The sequence below is a fragment of the Salmo salar genome, chromosome ssa17, assembly GCF_905237065.1.
Source record: "Salmo salar chromosome ssa17, Ssal_v3.1, whole genome shotgun sequence".
Lineage (NCBI taxonomy): Eukaryota > Metazoa > Chordata > Actinopteri > Salmoniformes > Salmonidae > Salmo > Salmo salar.
Genome location: NC_059458.1, coordinates 3,911,964 through 3,929,498, shown reverse-complemented (window position 1 = coordinate 3,929,498; position 17,535 = coordinate 3,911,964). Strand labels below are relative to the sequence as shown.

Sequence of the window (17,535 nt, the reverse complement as noted above, 5' to 3'; positions counted from 1 at the left end):
CTTATTTATTGACAATGACAAAATGCACCAATGTTACTGTATCACTGTGATTGTAATTGTTTTGTTTAAAACATTGTTTTATTAATATAATTAAGATGTGAAAAGGGGGATCACTTCTGATTCAGGCAAATTTACTGTACTGGATGGGGATATTTAATATGCGATGTGCGTTATGAAGCCTGCTGTATTCACCAGTGCCTGTTCCATAGCTCTGCTACTGTAGAGCTCTACTACATATTACTGACTCTTGGATGTCACATTGTGCCTATTGAACGTATCCTTCGGGAGCGCTGTCTATGTAATCTTCTATGGATTATACTAAAGAGGATCCCGCACCCAACTCCTTGAGCAAGTTAACCATTTTTTGTAATGTTACTCCGTGCCTTCTCTACAGCTCCGGCGAAGCTGGGGGTTCAGAAAACTTTTGAAATGGGGAAATACTACCTGAACTTGTCAGTTAAAGCCCCCATGTAGTCTTTTACATTAGATTTTTAAATCATCACTGTATGTCTAATAAATCACTGTTTATTTCATGAAAATAACTCCAAATATATTTTTATAATTTATTTCCATGAGCCTCCTTTTGCCATTGAAATGCTTGGTCTCATCATTTGGGCGTGTTGATACAAATGTTAATATATTTGCATACACAGCCCTAATTTCCCGCATTGGATCGTCTAAACTCGAGTCTAGAGCCGACTCCGCTTACCCCTTTCAAAGTAGGAGGATGCATATGAAAATTATCGATGGCTGGTCATTGGTCAGAATAATCAGATCAGATTGTGATGTCATGATCTGGGCCAAATAACCCACCCACCTGAACAGGTTTGAAATTCCAGGCATTTTCTTTCAAACAGCTCTTACACAAAAAGGGCGTTATCAAAATGTTCACAATTTCAGTGTTATTTCGACCGCCGTGTGAAAATAAAAAAACAACAACTGGAAATCATGTTTTTGACAGCACTGCCGCTTTAAAATGCTACATTTTGTGTTCCATTTCACAATATGATTGGGAGTATCACAATACCTTGTGTATTTATCTGACCTTTTGTTACTGAAGTCAGACTCATGGCAGCTGTTTCTACCTTCTGTCTAGTGTCTACACTCCCTTTCTGTTTTGCTGTATATTCCAGTCTTGGGAGCTCTCTAACGGTCTACCATGCTGTAAAAACTATTTATTTATTTTCAAACAAAAGAGTAGAGACGCAGGAAAATGAGCATCATACATTTGTAACAATAATTAAGATATTACTTATCAATCCCCTAAAACAAAAATTAACACAATTAATTAAAAATGAAAAGCTGAAATGTCTTGAATCAATAGGTATTCAACTCTCTTTGTTATAGCAAGCCTAAATAAGTTCAGGAGTAAAAATTCACATGATAAGTCACATGGACTCACACTATGTGCAATAATAGTGTTTGACATTTTTTATTTTTATGACTACCTCATTCATTCAGTATGTTAAAGCAGCACAAGTAGCACTCAGTCTAGCACAGAGTCTCTCCTCATGAGACCCATGAGGTGGCGCACAAATGGGCGCAGCGTCGTCTGGGTTAGGGGAGGGTTTGGCCGGCTGGAATGTCCTTGTCCCATCGTGCTCTATTGACTCCTGTGGCGGGCCGGGCGCATGCACGCTGACACGGTCGTCAGGTGTATGGTGTTTCCTCCGACACATTGGTGTGGCTGGCTTCCGGGTTAAGCGGGCATTGTGTCAAGAAGCAGTGTGTCTTGGCGGGGCTGTATTTCGGAGTAGGCATGGCTCTCGACCGTCGCCTCTCCTGAGTCCGTACGGGAGTTGCAGCTATGGGACAAGACTAACTACAAATTTGATACCAGGAATTGGGGGAGAAAAAGGGGTAAAAATAAAATGTGCGGTCTGAATCAGTACCAGAACCACGCAGGGCCCCTAAACAGGGGACAGAGCTTTTAACCTGTCCAGATGGTGACGTGTGGTGGCATGAGAGTATGAAGCCAGGACAGACAGGTGAGATGGCTCACACGGTGCCTTCGGAAAGTATTCAGACCCCTTGACTTTTTTCCACATTTTGTCAAGTTTTTATTCATGTTTTTCCCCCGCAGTCTACACACAATGCCCCATAATGACATAGAAAAAACAGGTTTAGAAATGTTTGCTTATTTATTTTAATAAAAATAAACATTTTACGTAGTTATTCAGACCCTTTACTCAGTACTTTGGTGACCATTTGGCAGCGATTACAGCCCCGAGTCTTCTTCGGTATGACTCTACAAGCTTGGCAAGTCTGTATTTGGGGAGTTTCTCCTATTTTCTTCTCTGCAGATCCTCTCAAGCTCTGTCAGGTTGGATGGGGAGCGTTGCTGCACAGCTATTTTCAGGTCTCCAGAGATGTTCTGTTGGGTTCAAGTCGGGGCTCTGGCTGGGCCACTCAAGGACATGCAGAGACTTGTCCCGAAGCCACTTCTGTGTTGTCTTGGCTGTGTGCTTAGGGTCGTTGTCCTGTTGGAAGGTGAACCTTCGCCCCCAGTCTGAGGTCCTGAGCGCTCTGGAACAGGTTTTCATCAAGGAACTCTCTGTATCGTGATCCATTCATATTTGCCTTGATCCTGACTAGGTCTTCCCTGTGGCTCAGTTGGTAGAGCATGGTGTTTGCAACGCCAGCATGGTATGTGCAACGCCAGGGTTGTGGGTTCGATTAAAATGTAGAATGTAGTCTCCCAGTCACTGCCGCTGAAAAACATCCCAACAGCATGATGCTGCCACCACCATGCTTCACCGTAGAGATGGTGCCAGGTTTCCTCCAGACGTGACGCTTGGCATTCAGGCTAAAGAGTTCACTCTTGGTTTCATCAGATGAGAATTGTTTCTCATGGTCTGAGAGTCTTTAGATGCCTTTTACTGAGGAGTGCCTTCCGTCTGGCGACTCTACCATAAAGGCTTGATTGGTGGAGTGCTGGAGAGGTGGTTGTCCTTCTGGAAGGTTCTCCCATCTCCAAAGAGGAACTCTAGAGCTCTGTCAGAGTGACCATCGGGTTCTTGATCACCTGCTTGACCAAGGCCCTTCTCCGATTGCTCAGTTTGCTCAGTTTGGCCAGGCGGTAAGTAATATGATCACATTTTTTGGTTCTAGTCAAGATTCTAGCAGCCGTGTTTAGCACTAACTGAAGTTTATTTAGTGCTTTATCCGGGTAGCCGGAAAGTAGAGCATTGAAGTAGTCTAACCTAGAAGTGACAAAAGCATGGATTAATTTTTCTGCATTTTTGGACAGAAAGTTTCTGATTTTTGCAATGTTACGTAGATGGAAAAAGCTGTCCTTGAAACAGTCTTGATATGTTCGTCAAAAGAGAGATCAGGGTCCAGAGTAACGCCGAGGTCCTACAGTTTTATTTGAGTGTCTTGAGTTACTGGACTTGAGCCCCAACAGAATTGAGTTAAAGGAAAATCCTTCTTGGCCCTCTCATCTCAAACACCTGTCTTTGAGTGAAAACCATTTAGGTAAAGAAGTCTTAACTTATCACAGACAGGGATATAGTCTCATTCACAATGTATTCCTGCTTATGACGAACCTGAGCGGTTTCTCTCTTAGTTCAAACAAAATCACGAGACTGCCTCGAAACGTTTACTTACCATCCTTGGAAGAGCTACACCTGGACCATAGCAAACTAGATGGAACAGCACTGTGACTCCTGCAGCAGCAGACCTACCAGGAGTGGCTGGTGGAGGAGCAGAAGTGCAGGGGTGTTCTGGTCCAGCCTGAGGGCCATGCTGCTTCCTGCAGACAGGAACATGGAGCTGCACAGGGTGGCTGGAGAGGTTGCTGACCTGTGCCTCTAACACACAGGCTCAGAGAGACACTGACTGACCCAACTGATATATATTTTCTACAATGTTAGCTAGCTATTTGTATTGTTGTGCCAGTGCATATACTCTTTATTGTGAAATATTGATGATATCGAACAAGTAAACAGTCTAAAACTACACTGACTGTGACAATATGCAGTCAGTCAGAGCAGCTGAATGGGTCTACTTTAATTTTAGCAATAAATAGAGTTTACAGTTTGTGATGTGTCTAATTTTTTTATCCAATGTGATGTAATACGTTTGTTTGAAGTTTGGTGGCACAAAAGTGCAAAAAAACTATTCTGAGTGAGCAAGTAATTTTTTTTATCTGTACATATACAGACAACGAGCGAGTGAGCCAACACACACACACACCTGTGTTCCACCTCTGGTAGCCTCTGTTTTTGCATGCCTGAGGTGTTTCTGATTCCATCCCTCCAATCTCAACCTTCACCTGTCATTCCGAGGTCATTCAGTGATGTTATACTGAGGTCGCCTGTGATGTATCTGAGGCATTTATTGTCAGAGTGGAATGAATTCTTGGAAGGAACAGAGGCTAAGTATATCCTGGGTCAGAGGTTAACACTGTGTCAGGATGTCTGAAGGCAAGGTCATCCCATTCCACACACACTGATATGTCAGCTGCCTGCATGGTGGTATGCAGAGTACATTCATCACTGTGTCAAATTTATATTGAAATGATCAATTCATAAAATAGAAAATGAAGCATCTAATTGTTTTGTTGACTCATGAGACGCCACAGGTGTAACTCTGTAACTCTACTATGTTCATAATACAGTATACATATTATGTACAGTAGTCTATAATAGTGGTGCTATAGCATGCTGTGCAACTGGCTGTCAAACATTCGTATATACAACCTTCGGTTTTTGAATTACAGTGATTTTTAATATGTTTTTGGGGTTATGCCATTTCATTTGGCTATGTTACTACAGACAAGTCAGTATGTGTAGGCTAAGTCAACACAATTACTATTTACATGTTTCTGACTTTTTACAAATAACATTGGGCAGTTAAGTATATTCACATTCCTTAAACTTAACTTGATTAAAAAAAAGATACTACTTGAGACAACATTGGTTAGACTAAATACAGTAGTGATTTGATAGGCACTTATGTAGCTACGCTATAACCTGCAGCAGGCAACATGAGCTCTACAGCAGCAATACCTTTGACACAGAGACTCAGAAGTGTGACGTGTGGTGTCTAAAAGCCCTGGTTTAGGACCTGAGTTGTGCACCTTTTAGTTTAGTTCATTCATGGACACAGGTTTTCCCAGTCCCTCTCACTCTCTCTCCTCTCTTCTGTCTCCTACATTTTTTTTAGCCCTCAGTGTCATGGAAGTCCCCATGTGGTGAGGAACCACCTTATTGGCCACCACCAGCATCGAACATCTTCTTCCTGCCCTCCATGCCCGACATGGCCTCCACGTTCTTCCTCCAGTCTCCCACTTCCAGGTTGCCCTCCTGCCGGGGCAAACAAGACCACATCGGACCAGAAATAACCGCATCAAACCAGTCCTAGCTGGCCAGAATCAATTCATCAGGCTTATTGTTAGATCCCAGGTTTGCTGTCTGTATTCTATGTCTGCATATCTGTCTGTCTGTAGTTTCATCTTTGCTCACCTTCTCCTGTTTGATGTCCTCTTTCTTGACAGACTTGAGGTTGGATCGGAGGTCCATGTGTTCTTTGTGTTTGGTGCCCAGCAGTGCTCTCATCATCTCTTCTGCTGATACTCTGACCTTCCTCAGAGCTGGCTTCTTAAACTTACCCCCCATGTCCATCACCTTCAGCTTCAACTCGTGGATCTGCAGTGGTGGAAGGGATCAGATTACTGCTATTTGTTGTACATGGTCCATGACATTAAACTAATAAAACGATGATGGATGATTGATGTTTGTTTAAATAAGTGTGGATGTGTGTAGTACTGTAGGTGGTTAAGTGGTTTCATACGTCTTTGCCGTTCTTGTAGACTTTGGCCTCACAGTCATAGCGCTCTTCATCCACTTGGTCAATCCTGGTATGGAGCTGCTTACACAGTTTCTACAACACATACACACAGTATGCATGTAGCCCTTATTTTGTACTTTTATTTTGTACTTTTATCCTTTAATTCTCCCCAATTTCATGATATCCAATTGGTAGTTACAGTCTTGTCCCATCGCTGCAACTCCCCTACGGACTCGGGAGACACGCAGGTCAAGAGCCGTGCGACCTCTGATAAACGACCCTGCCAAGCCGCACTGCTTATTGACACACTGCTCGCTTAATCCGGAAGCCAGCCGCAACAGCTGGCGACCAAGTCAGCTTGCAGGCATCCGGCCTGCCACAAAGAGTTGCTAGAGCGTGATGGGACAAGGAAGTCCCGTCCGGCCAAACCCTCCCCTAACCCGAACGACACTGAGCCAATTGTGCGCCACCTCATGGGTCTCCCAGTCACGGCCAGCTATGACACAGCCGAGGATCAAACCCGGGTCTGTAGTGACGCCTTAAGCACTGCGATGCAGTGCCTTAGACCGCTGCGCCACTCAGGAGGTAGCCCTTATTTCTAATGGTAAAGTACCTCTGTAGTTCTTCATGTTCCTCCCAGATTTGCTGTAGTGTCTGTCACTCACCTGCAGCTCCTCCAAGGACAGGCCAGACACCTGCAGGGGCGGGAGCTGCTCCCCTAGGTAGCGAACCTTCTCCTCCTCTCTGGCTTGTTTCTCTGCCTCCAGCTCCTCCAATGCACGTGACAATAGGAGGATCTGGTGGGGGTAGACGAACGGAGGTTGGAGAGGTGGTGTGTGTGTCTGTTACTCAGTATCAGCTGTTTTGGGTAGCTTGACGGTGTGGAGGAGATGGTGCTTTTGTGTGTGTGTGTGTGTGTGTGTGTGTTTGTGTGCATGCGTATGTGTGTGCATGTGTTTGCGTCCATGCTTGCATTTGTTACCTTCAGTGACACCTTGCGGGAGGACGAGATCTTGGACTTGGGCTGAAAATAAAACAAATAAATTATATTTAAATAAGTGTTTAATAATTGGGGGTGTGACATTCTGTTCCAAGGTCCTAGATTTGGGCCACATCTGTATAAAGCCAGTGTGGAAGTTTGCTTGTTTCAAAACAGTTAGAATATGTGGTATTGCTCCTGAAATAGATCTGCCTTTTTGGTCCAGGTATAATTATTTTTGGTTCAAGGTAGAACTCTTTTGGGTTCCATGTAGAACCCTCTGTGGAAAGGGTTCTACATGGAACCCAAAGGGGTTCTACCTGGAACCAAAAGGGTTGTACCTGGATCCAAAAGGGGTTCTTCAAAGGGTTCTCCTATAGGGAAAGCCAAGAACCCTTTTTGTTTTGAAATAGCACCTTTTTTTCTAAGATTGTAATACTGTATATACAACCCTAACCCACATAACTCTACCCCACAAATCCATACCCCAATAACCCCTACCCCACACATTCTTACCCCACACGGGCCTACCTCACAACTCCCTACCCCATGCATTTTTACCCCACACAGCCCTACCCCTCAAAAGCCTATCCCACACAACTCTACCCCACACATTCCTACAGTCCTACCCAGTGCTCGAGGTGGACTGGAATAGGTGCCAGTATTCATTTTGGGTGCCAGTACTCTTTATATTTAGGTTCCGTACGCATTATATTTGAGAGCAATGGCCCTACCCCACATATTGCTACAGCCATACCCCACACAGGTCTATCCCAGAGCCATAAACATAGAGAGATTGGCGATGGCGGTTTAAACCAAAAAGCACATTAAGACACATTTACACAAAATTACATAATTCAGCAGCAGCCATTTTGCTTCTTCCTGGACAATAGGGGCCTAGCAGTTCACATATTATTTTATTAAGTTAACTACACAAAGCTAGCTAACTGAACTGCAAAAATTATAATGCAAATACGTGTTAAGACTGGATTAATAGAATGTTCAGAGGCAGCAACATGGCGTCCAGCTCTAAAATTAGCCAAACTCTCTATGACTGGCGTACCCCACTCAGTCCTACCCACACCTGTCATACCTTTCCCTGAAAATAAAACAAGAGAGGTAAAACAAGAGAAGAGAGTTAACATTGATATTGATAACACCTGTAGATGTGTTGGGAGCGCTTTGTGTGTTGTGTTGGGAGCAGAGTTCCAGACATATTTCCATTGTAACAGATGGACAATTATTACATTAGATCTACCTTGGTGTGTTCGACCTTTGGAGTGATGGGCATGGGGGCATTCTGAGGACACACACACAGTCAGTACACATACACATCAAAACATTTCATTTTGATTTACTTCAAAAGAGTTAAAAGAAAAACTTACATCACTGCAATGGCCATTTAGAGTTTAAGGAGGGAGAGACAGAAAGCCACCCACCCAGACAGACAGACAGACATACAGAGACAGACAGACAGACAGATACATACAGAGACAGACAGACAGACATATGAATGCATGGACTTCACTCACTTCTAAACAAAACATTAATTTCAATATGACAAATTAGCTATTTAGGAGTAAATAAACACTGCCTATGTAACAACATTCTTGAAAGTAGTACTTACTCATCAGCCATTGTTGAACGTTTGCGAGAGAGAGCAGTCTGTTTAGTATCAGAGACGTAGAGTCAGAGAGACATCCCAGAAAAGTTACAGTTGAGGTATAAACCCCTCATGGTATGAGTATGATAAATTAACATTAACTAGCTACCAATCAGTGCAATACATTACCAAATCAATAATAAGACAGTTTGATTGATAATAATCACTAAATCCTCTACTGATGTTCCCTTACCACTGTTCGGTGCTCTCTTTGTTGAAAGCTTTTGGACTGAAGGCTTTTATGCAAGCATGTAGGCATAGGCTGGTATATATAGTACACACACACACACACACCAGACAATGGTATTGGCTGCCTGTGTAAAGCATGCCGTCCCTCCTGTGACCCGGTGACACTGCTGTAAATCAATCAGTCCATCATGCGGGATCAACTGGAAATCTGGGACTGTTAACTCATGTTACAGATTCCCACAGCCTGACAAGATTATCACCCAAGCAGCACACAAGACACAGCTCTATCATTGTATTCAGTGAAGTTAATGTAATGATCTGGTGTGATTGAGCTGTGCTGTTTGAGTGAGTGTATGTGTGTGAGAGAGGTACACTCTTAAAAAAAAAAAAAAAGGTTCCAAGAGGTTTTTTGCCTAGGAGAACCCTTTTTTGGTTCCACATAGAACCCTCTGTGGAAAGGATCCTACATTTGTTTTTATTTAACTTGGCAAGTCAGTTAAGAACAAATTCTTATTTCCAATGATGGCCTACCAGGGAACAGTGGGTTAACTGCCTTGTTCAGGGGCAGAATGACAGATTTTTACCTTGTCAGCCAGGGGATTTGATCTAGCAACCTTTCAGTTACTGGCCCAACACTCTAACCACTAGGCTACCTCCCGCCCTACATGGAACCCAAAAGGATTCTACCTTGAAATAAAAAGGGTTCTTCAAAGGGTTATCCTATGGGGACAGCTGAAGAACATTTTGAGGTTCTAGATAGCACCTTTTTTTTATGAATATAGGGAGAATTTCAATTGCATACTCCTTGCGTCCTTTCTATTCTCTACTCGCCTCCATCTCATAACCCATTGGATGAGAAAGCCAGAGGTCCCTTCCCTCTAACTTTCTACTCCAATGGGTTTTGAGAAGGAGGCGAGGAGAGAGGACGCAAGGAGAGTGCAGTTGAGATTCTCCCATAGTCTACTGTAAGAGCCTGGGGTATGTTATGTTAAGTCAACAGCAGATGTTCCACTGTGTTCTATTTATTCAGTAACCTTTCTGCTGCTATCTCTGTCCTCAACACAATGCTGCGGCCCGTTCTTCCATCTGTCTCCCACCCAGCCGCTGCCTCACCATAGATCATTCACAGGTGACAGACTCACCACAGCCCTGTGCGATACCCAGCCTCAGTGCTCTCATTGCCCTGTACACTAACCTAACCCAGCCTTCTCTCATAGCCCTGTATCCCAGCCCAAACTAACCCAGTTACAGCCCAGCCCCAACTCCCAAGCTCCAGCCCCCTCCTCAGCCCCAGTCTAGCCCTGCCCAATCTCCAGTGCTTAGACTAACAGCTTGTCTTGCATGTGTCTGTGCCCGGAAATCGTAATTAATGACTACTCTGACACCACCATAATGTGTCCTCCCCTTTGATTTAAGCTTTTTCTGGCATCCACAGTGTTTACTGTTTAGAGTCACAAATAAAAGCGTTCTCCACGAAGGGCATGCACTGGCAGTCGGGTCTGCAACAGGAGGGCCAGTTGAAGCAGAGGGGTGTTAACCCCTACACCATTAGGTGGTACCACTCATTCCTGACTAGCCAGACTCAGCAGGTTAGCGTTAATGCAACCCTCTCTGAGTCTAGAAACATTAGCACTGGAGCCCCACAGGGTTGTGTGAGGTCTCCCATCTTATTCACACTGTACACAAATGAATGAACCAGCAGTCACCCTGATAATTACATTTTATAGTTTTCAGATGATACCGCCATTCTTGGTCTATTGTATTAAGAGGCTGATACTACTGTGTACAGGTCAGAGATTCAAAGGTTTGTCAAGTGGTGTGATGATCACAATTTCATCCTTCATGTAAAGAAAACAAAAGAGATGGTGTTTGACCCCATATCTGTCGGTGACCACACGCGCCTGTGGTTGTCTACAATGCCAACATAGCATAGGTTAGTTCATACAAGTACCTTGGTGTACATATGCACAATGTGCTTAGCTAGAAGGTCAAAGTAGAGTGTCAGAGTCCAACAAAGCCTCTATTTCCTACATAGACTCAGGTTTTTGGAGTTGACCAGAAAGGAATGCTCCTTTTCTATCATGTGGTTATAGAGAATATCCTGAGATATGGGATCACAGTTTATTTTGGCAATTTATCAGTCCAACTGAAATCTCAAATTGCCTACCTGAACAAACTGCCATGAAGGTCATGGGTGTGAAGCAACAGCCATCCCTGCAGACAATTTTTGAAAAGGCCGTTACCAGACAAGCGCAGAAAATTATTTGTACTTCATTCCATGTATAAGTGCCTCCCCTCAGGCAGACACTATAGGGTCCCTACATGTAAGCTTCATTCCTATGTCTATTAAATACCTAAACAACAATATGTAAAGCTGAACTGTGTTAGTACGCCATCACCCTCAGCGGGGTCGGGAGAACTCAGATGCCTCCGGTTTTCAGGGGCAATGGTAAGAGAGCCTGTGATGCAAGGGAAATGTAAGGGAATGTAAGGGAAATGTGCAATATGTATTATGTGGCTATATGAGATGTGCACAATGTGTATGACAGGGGTAACGTGCAATGTATATATTATGTTTAGTGTGTAATGACCAGGGTCTATTTTCGTATACAGCAGTCTATTCTCTGTATCCTAAATGCCATCCATCCCTAGGAGTGGGGGTTAGGAGAGGAAGGAGAGACTGAAATGGAAATGAGCTTGGCCACTCAGCCTGCCATGTAACCTTGATAGCGGCCATCGGGTCTTTGGCAGAGAGGGGAAAAAGGTTCCAAGGATGCTATGGATATCTGTGTGCTCGGAGATTAAAATATCAGCCTATCCCCTCACACACCCCCAGGGACAAACTAACCAGGTGTCAAGAAGAAGGCTTTATAATTTAATTCAGACAAATCTACCTAGCAAACAGCACGGATACACACACACACACACACACACACACACACACACACACACACACACACACACACACACACAGTCTTGTATAACTTGGGACACACAATTCAGTCCGATTCAAAATCCTATTTTCCCTAACCGCTAACCCTTAACCTAACACTAACCCTTATCCTAAACCTAACCTTAACCCCAAAACCGAAGCTAAACCTAACCCTAGCTCCTAACCCTAAAACTAACCCTAGCTTCTAACCCTAATTCTAACCCTAATTCTAACCCTAACACTAATTCTAACCCTAACACTAATTCTAACCCTAATTCTAACCCTAACCCTAATTCTAACCCTAATTCTAACCCTAACACTAATTCTAACCCTACACTAATTCTAACCTTAACACTAATTCTAACCCTAACACTAATTCGAACCTTAACACTAAAACTAACCCTAACACTAAAACTAACCCTAACACTAATTCTAACCTTAACACTAATTCTAACCTTAACACTAATTCTAACCCTAACCCTAATTCTAACCTTAACACTAATTCTAACCCTAACCCTAATTCTAACCTTAACACTAATTCTAACCTTAACACTAATTCTAACCTTAACACTAATTCTAACCTTAACTAATTCTAACCTTAACACTAATTCTAACCCTAACACTAATTCTAACCTTAACACTAATTCTAACCTTAACCGTAAACCCCTTAGAAATAGCATTTGACCTCCCCAGCTGGTTAAATTGCTGTTTGTTTACTATTCTTGAGGGGACTTCTGGTCCCCACAACTATAGTTAAACACGTCCACATGTGCACACTTACAGCCACACTAACATCACATGCACACTCTATCTCTCCCTCATTGTGGATAATTTTGAAGGGCATAAGTGATATGGCAAAATCTGATGCATATGTATCTATTTTAGTGCATATTACATCTACTGTTATATTAATACTGTACACCGTAACCTCATTGTGTATGGGACAGCCCAACCGGCCGCAAGATGGCGCTATTATTCCTTTTATGTCGTTGTCTGACTAATGTGGCCAGCCGGTAAAAAATGACTGGCCCCCATGGACCGGCTTGTAAATGAAACATCCTCCATTCAGGGTGCAAAAGAGTTGATTTACTCAACTGTATGTGAAAAAAATCGTGTTTTTGTTTTTTGGACTTTCGGACAACTTCTGGATGTTGCACACCTCTTGCGCCTGTTGTTTACCCCTGGTTGAACATGGTGGGCAACATCAGCAAGTAGCTTTAGCATTAGCCACTCTAGCATGGTGGTTGAAAATGTTGTTTTATTAAGACAGTATGCATATGTCCCCCGTTTTTTTCACCAACAAGCCATTAAATCGAGCTAAAGAGGTTACGGACACATGTGCAGCCTGAGTGGAGGATGTTTTACGGACCATCCGGTCCATTTGGGAAACAAGTGTATTGCTGGCTGGCCACAGTAAAGCGTAAAGTAAGATTACAAACGACGTAAATGGAATAATAGCGGCATCATGTGTTCAGTTGGGCTAAGTATGAGAACGCCTGACTTGAAGCCGGTGTTACAGTTGTACATCTCGTGAACAAGATTTAGTGACCACCTTTCCACCGGAAGAGAAGACAGCGCTGGCTAGCATTTTCCATTCGTTGAGCTGGCCGGGGATGCTAACTGCAATGTGTGTGCAGTGAATTTGAAATATGAATTAGCTTATATATTTTTAAGCAGTCAATTGCCATAAAGCGTCGTTAGAGTAAATATTAGCCACATCTACCGGGCTTTTGAGAGAAGATCTCGTTATGTTTGGGAGAGATGCGGAGGTCTGGCGCGCGGGCTGTCAACAAAGTCCGGCTGAAAAAACGCTGCTGTTTCCCCAACTCTCTCGTATGACATAGTCCTGGTAAGGACACTCAATGACGTCTAATAACAGCCAGTTTGTTATACTGTATGTAACATAACTAGATTTCATTATGTGTGGCGACCCGGTCGCACAGAAATACAGGAGGTAACGTTATCTAGCTAACGTAATGCATGCATGTCAGTCAACTGCTATGCAGTAACGCCAGCTTACGTCTAGCTAAGCTAACTGTTGTAATAAACTCTCAATTAGTTAACTGGCTGATTAGCAGAATCAGTAGTTGACTAACTAAGTCTGTCATCCAAGTAACCTAGTTCTATAAACCAGTTAGCTAACCTATCTTACATATTACAGTAACGTCAGTGAAACAAGTAATAAGGTAGAGCATTAGCTAGCTACATGGCCAGAATATGTTGCTTTTCTGGTACATGTCAATCTCTGTCAACTGTCACCAACATATGTCACCTGACCATGTCAGGGCCAAGCAGGACTAGTATCAGCCTTCTACTACTCAGTAGCCACAATTGCAGTGTGACCTTTAGATCTGGTAGCTCATGAATCAATTCATCTTTATTTTATTTGACCAGGTAAGTTGACTGAACACATTCTCATTTACAGCAACAACCTGGGGACTAGTTACAGGGGAGATGAATGAGACAATTGTAAGCTGGGGATGATTAGGTAACCGTATGAGGACCAGATTGGGAATTTAGCCAGGACACCAGGGTTAACACCCTTTCTCTTACAATAAGTGCCATGGGATCTTTAGTGACCACAGAGTCAGGACACCCGTTTAACATCCCTTCCGAAAGATGGCACCTAACACAGGGCAATGGCCCAATCACTGCCCTAGGGATATTTTTTTTTAGACCAGAGGAAAGGGTGCTTCCTACTGGCCCTCCAAACACCACTTCCAGCAGCATCTAGTCTCCCATCCAGGGACAAACCAGGACCAACCCTGCTTAGCTTCAGAAGCAAGCCAGCAGTGGGATGCAGAGTGGTATGCTGCTGGCCAGGTTTTATCATGATCTGGTGAATACAGGTAAAATACACAATATTGGTATTGTAGTAATAAAATGATTTACCTGTAATTCTTTGATCTGAAGGTGATGACAAAGCTGAATCATGCCGGGTAAATTGAAAGCTAAGATTGTGGCGGGGCGTCACTTACCAGTCATGGACAGAGCCAGCGACCTCACTGATGCCTTCGTAGAGGTGAGCGTGGGCCATTCTCAGTTTACCCTGAAAAAACATCAGGTCAACGTGATCTTACAACCCTTTCAACACATATACTTCGTTACAGTGATGCAGTACTAGCCTTGTGGTGTTCTTCATTGATGTTGTGTCTTACAGGTCAAGTTTGGCAACACAACTTTCAAAACGGATGTCTACCCCAAGTCCCTTAACCCACAGTGGAACTCAGAGTGGTTCAAATTTGAGGTAAAATGTGTGAATATGACTTCTTGACTTATTTCTCTGTGAAGGAAGGTGTTTGTGAATGGCATAGGATTACAGAGTGAAGAAGCTGGAGCAGGGTTCTCCACAAAGAATGTAAGAGGGGCGCTTCGCCACTTTGTGGACTGGCTGCGCCACAATCTAAAAAAACAACTCTATTTGCCATTTTTGCTCTAGATTGCAGGAAATGTCAGTTACATGTGTTAACAAAATGCTAAAATCTTTGCCCCCCTCCGGGCATCCCCCGGCCGTACTCAGCAGCACCACCTTGTTAAAAAATCCTGGGGCGAACCCGATAGAGCCAACATGATTGTCCTGTATTCTTGTTTCCCCAACTTTGTCCCCCCTCTAGGTGGATGATGAGGATTTGCAGGATGAGCCGTTACAGATCACAGTGTTGGACCATGACACTTACAGTGCCAACGACGCAATAGGGAAGGTCTACATTGACATCGACCCTCTGCTGTCCAGCGAGGCTGCTACTGTCATCTCTGGATGGTTCCCCATCTACGACACTATACACGGTGCGTTTCTTATAGATACTGAACAAAAATATCAACGCAACATGCAATAATTTCAAAGATTTTACTGAGTTAAACATAATTTAAGGAAATCAGTCAATTTAAATTAATTAATTAGGCTCTAATCTTTGGATTTCACATGACTGGGAATACAGATATACATTTGTTGGTCGCAGATACCTTAAAGAAAATGGGCTTCACAATGGGCCTCAGGATCTCGTAATGGTATCTCTGCATTCAAATAGCCATTGATAAAATGCACTTGTGTTCACTGTCTGTAGCTTATGCCTGCCTATACCATAACCCCACCACCACAATGGGGTACTCTGTTCACTACGTTGACATCAGCAAACAGCTCGCCTATGTGACGCCATACACGCAGTCTGCGGTTGTGAGGCTGGTTGGACATGCTACCAAATTCTCAAAAACGACGTTGCAGGCGGCTTATGGTAGAGAAATTAACATTACATTCTCTGGCAACATCTCTGGTGGACATTCCTGCAGTCAACATTCCAATTGCGTGCTCTATCAACTTGAGACATGTGGCATTGTGTTGTGTGACAAAACTGCACATTTTAGAGTGGCCTTTTATTGTACCCAGCACAATGTGCACCTGTGTAATGATCATGCTGTTTAATCAGATTCTTGATATGCCACACCTGTCAGGTGGATGGATTATCTTGGCAAAGGAGAATGCTCACTAACAGGGGTGTAAACAAATTTGCACATAATTTGAGAGAAATAAGCTTTTTGTGCGTCTGGAAAATTTCTGGAATCTTTTATTTCAGCTCATGAAACATGGGGCCAACACTTTACATGTTGTTTTATATTTTTGTTCAGTGCAATTCCCCATCTACCACACTATACACAGTTATATACTTCCACTATCTATGACACAAGTTATATACTTACCCATCAACGGTGCATGGCCACAGTGGTACTTTTCAGATACATAGCCAGGCCTCTAAAGAAATACACAGTGTTCTCTGTGTAACAGCCTGTAAATGCATGTTGTTCCTCTCTGCTGTAAACACTGCCTTACTAAAAGCTGTTATTTAACGGTATCTATCTAGTAATGATGATGATGTAGCGCCTGTCTTCCTGGTTTGAGAGGGGAGAGGAGTGTGTTTGTGAAGAGTTGGGTTTTCTAGGGTTAGGTGGTGTTTTTGTCTGGTAGTAATGTTTCTGTTCATTCTGTCCTCTCCTACAGGTATCAGAGGGGAGATTAATGTTCTGGTAAAGGTGGACCTCTTCAATGACCTAAACCGCTTCAGACAGTCCTCCTGTGGGGTCAAGTTCTTCTGCAGTGAGTCCTGGTCCCCTATGGGGATGTACTATAGTAGAGAGATCTAGTCACAAGAAATGGCTGATGATGATAATGAATGATGATGATAAGGTGTTTATGCGTGTGTTAGCAACATCCATCCCGAGGTGTTACCGCGCGGCGCTGGTCCATGGTTTTGTTGAGGAGCTGGTGGTGAACGAGGACCCGGAGTACCAGTGGATCGACCGCATCAGAACCCCCAGGGCTTCTAACGAGGCCCGCCAGCGACTCATCTCCCTCATGTCTGGTACATAACCCAGCTATCTAACGCTCGCCGCAGTGTGTATGTGTATATATAGTTGAAGTCGGAAGTTTACATACACCTTAACCAAATACATTTAAACTCAGTTTTTCACAATACCTCACATTTTATCCTAGTGAAAATTCCCTGTCTTAGGTCAGTTAGCATCAGCACTTTATTTTAATAATGTGAAATGTCAGAATAATAGTAGAGAATGATTTATTTCAGCTTCTATTTCTTTCATCACATTCCCAGTGGGTCAGAAGTTTACGTACACTCAATTAGTATTTGGTAGCATTGCCTTTAAATTGTTTAATTTGGGTCAAATGTTTTGGGTAGCGTTCCACAAGCTTCCCACAATAAGTTGGGTGCATTTGGGCCCATTCCTCCTGTCAGAGCTGGTGTAACTGAGTCAGTGTTGTAGGCCTCCGTGCTCACACACACTTTTTCAGTTCTGCCCACAAATTTTCTATAGGATTGAGGTCAGGGCTTTGTGATGGCCATTCCAATACCTTGACTTTGTTGTCCTTAAGCCATTTTGCCACAACTTTGGAAGTATGCTTGGGGGTCATTGTCCATTTGGAAGACCCATTTGCGACCAAGCTTTAACATTTACATTACATTTACGTCA

At 43.3% G+C, this 17,535-nt stretch overlaps 1 protein-coding gene and 1 pseudogene across 2 annotated transcripts; one reads left to right on the top strand and one right to left on the bottom strand.

Annotated features, from left to right (window-relative positions):
* Nucleotides 1-4,704: 4,704 nt before the first annotated feature.
* LOC123728136 (troponin I, slow skeletal muscle) lies at nucleotides 4,705-8,696 on the bottom strand. Of its 2 annotated transcripts, XM_045698728.1 has the most exons (10): nucleotides 8,629-8,696; nucleotides 8,400-8,437; nucleotides 8,158-8,161; nucleotides 8,031-8,072; nucleotides 7,866-7,871; nucleotides 6,776-6,817; nucleotides 6,459-6,590; nucleotides 5,797-5,886; nucleotides 5,469-5,651; nucleotides 4,705-5,309 (listed from the first exon to the last, which is right to left on the bottom strand). In XM_045698728.1, exons 1-10 carry the CDS (start codon nucleotides 8,692-8,694, stop codon nucleotides 5,211-5,213), a joined length of 702 nt encoding a protein of 233 aa, XP_045554684.1. In that variant the 5' UTR covers nucleotides 8,695-8,696; the 3' UTR covers nucleotides 4,705-5,210. The 2 variants fall into 2 exon arrangements, with proteins under 2 accessions (XP_045554684.1, XP_045554685.1); XM_045698729.1 differs by lacking the exon at nucleotides 7,866-7,871.
* Nucleotides 8,697-12,705: 4,009 nt separating this feature from the next.
* LOC106561251 (C2 domain-containing protein 5-like) overlaps nucleotides 12,706-17,535 on the top strand; it is a 53,316-nt pseudogene continuing 48,486 nt past the window's right edge.

Bases quoted from the DNA above. Each gene is read 5' to 3' on its own strand.
- LOC123728136 (XM_045698728.1), bottom strand. From the start codon at position 8,694: ATGCCTACATGCTTGCATAAAAGCCTTCAGTCCAAAAGCTTTCAACAA. The intron at 6,591-6,775 runs GTAACAAATGCA...TACCCCCACCAG, and splicing joins CCCGCAAGGTGTCACTGAAG to ATCCTCCTATTGTCACGTGC. The intron at 5,310-5,468 runs GTGAGCAAAGAT...TTGCCCCGGCAG, and splicing joins AGGACATCAAACAGGAGAAG to GAGGGCAACCTGGAAGTGGG.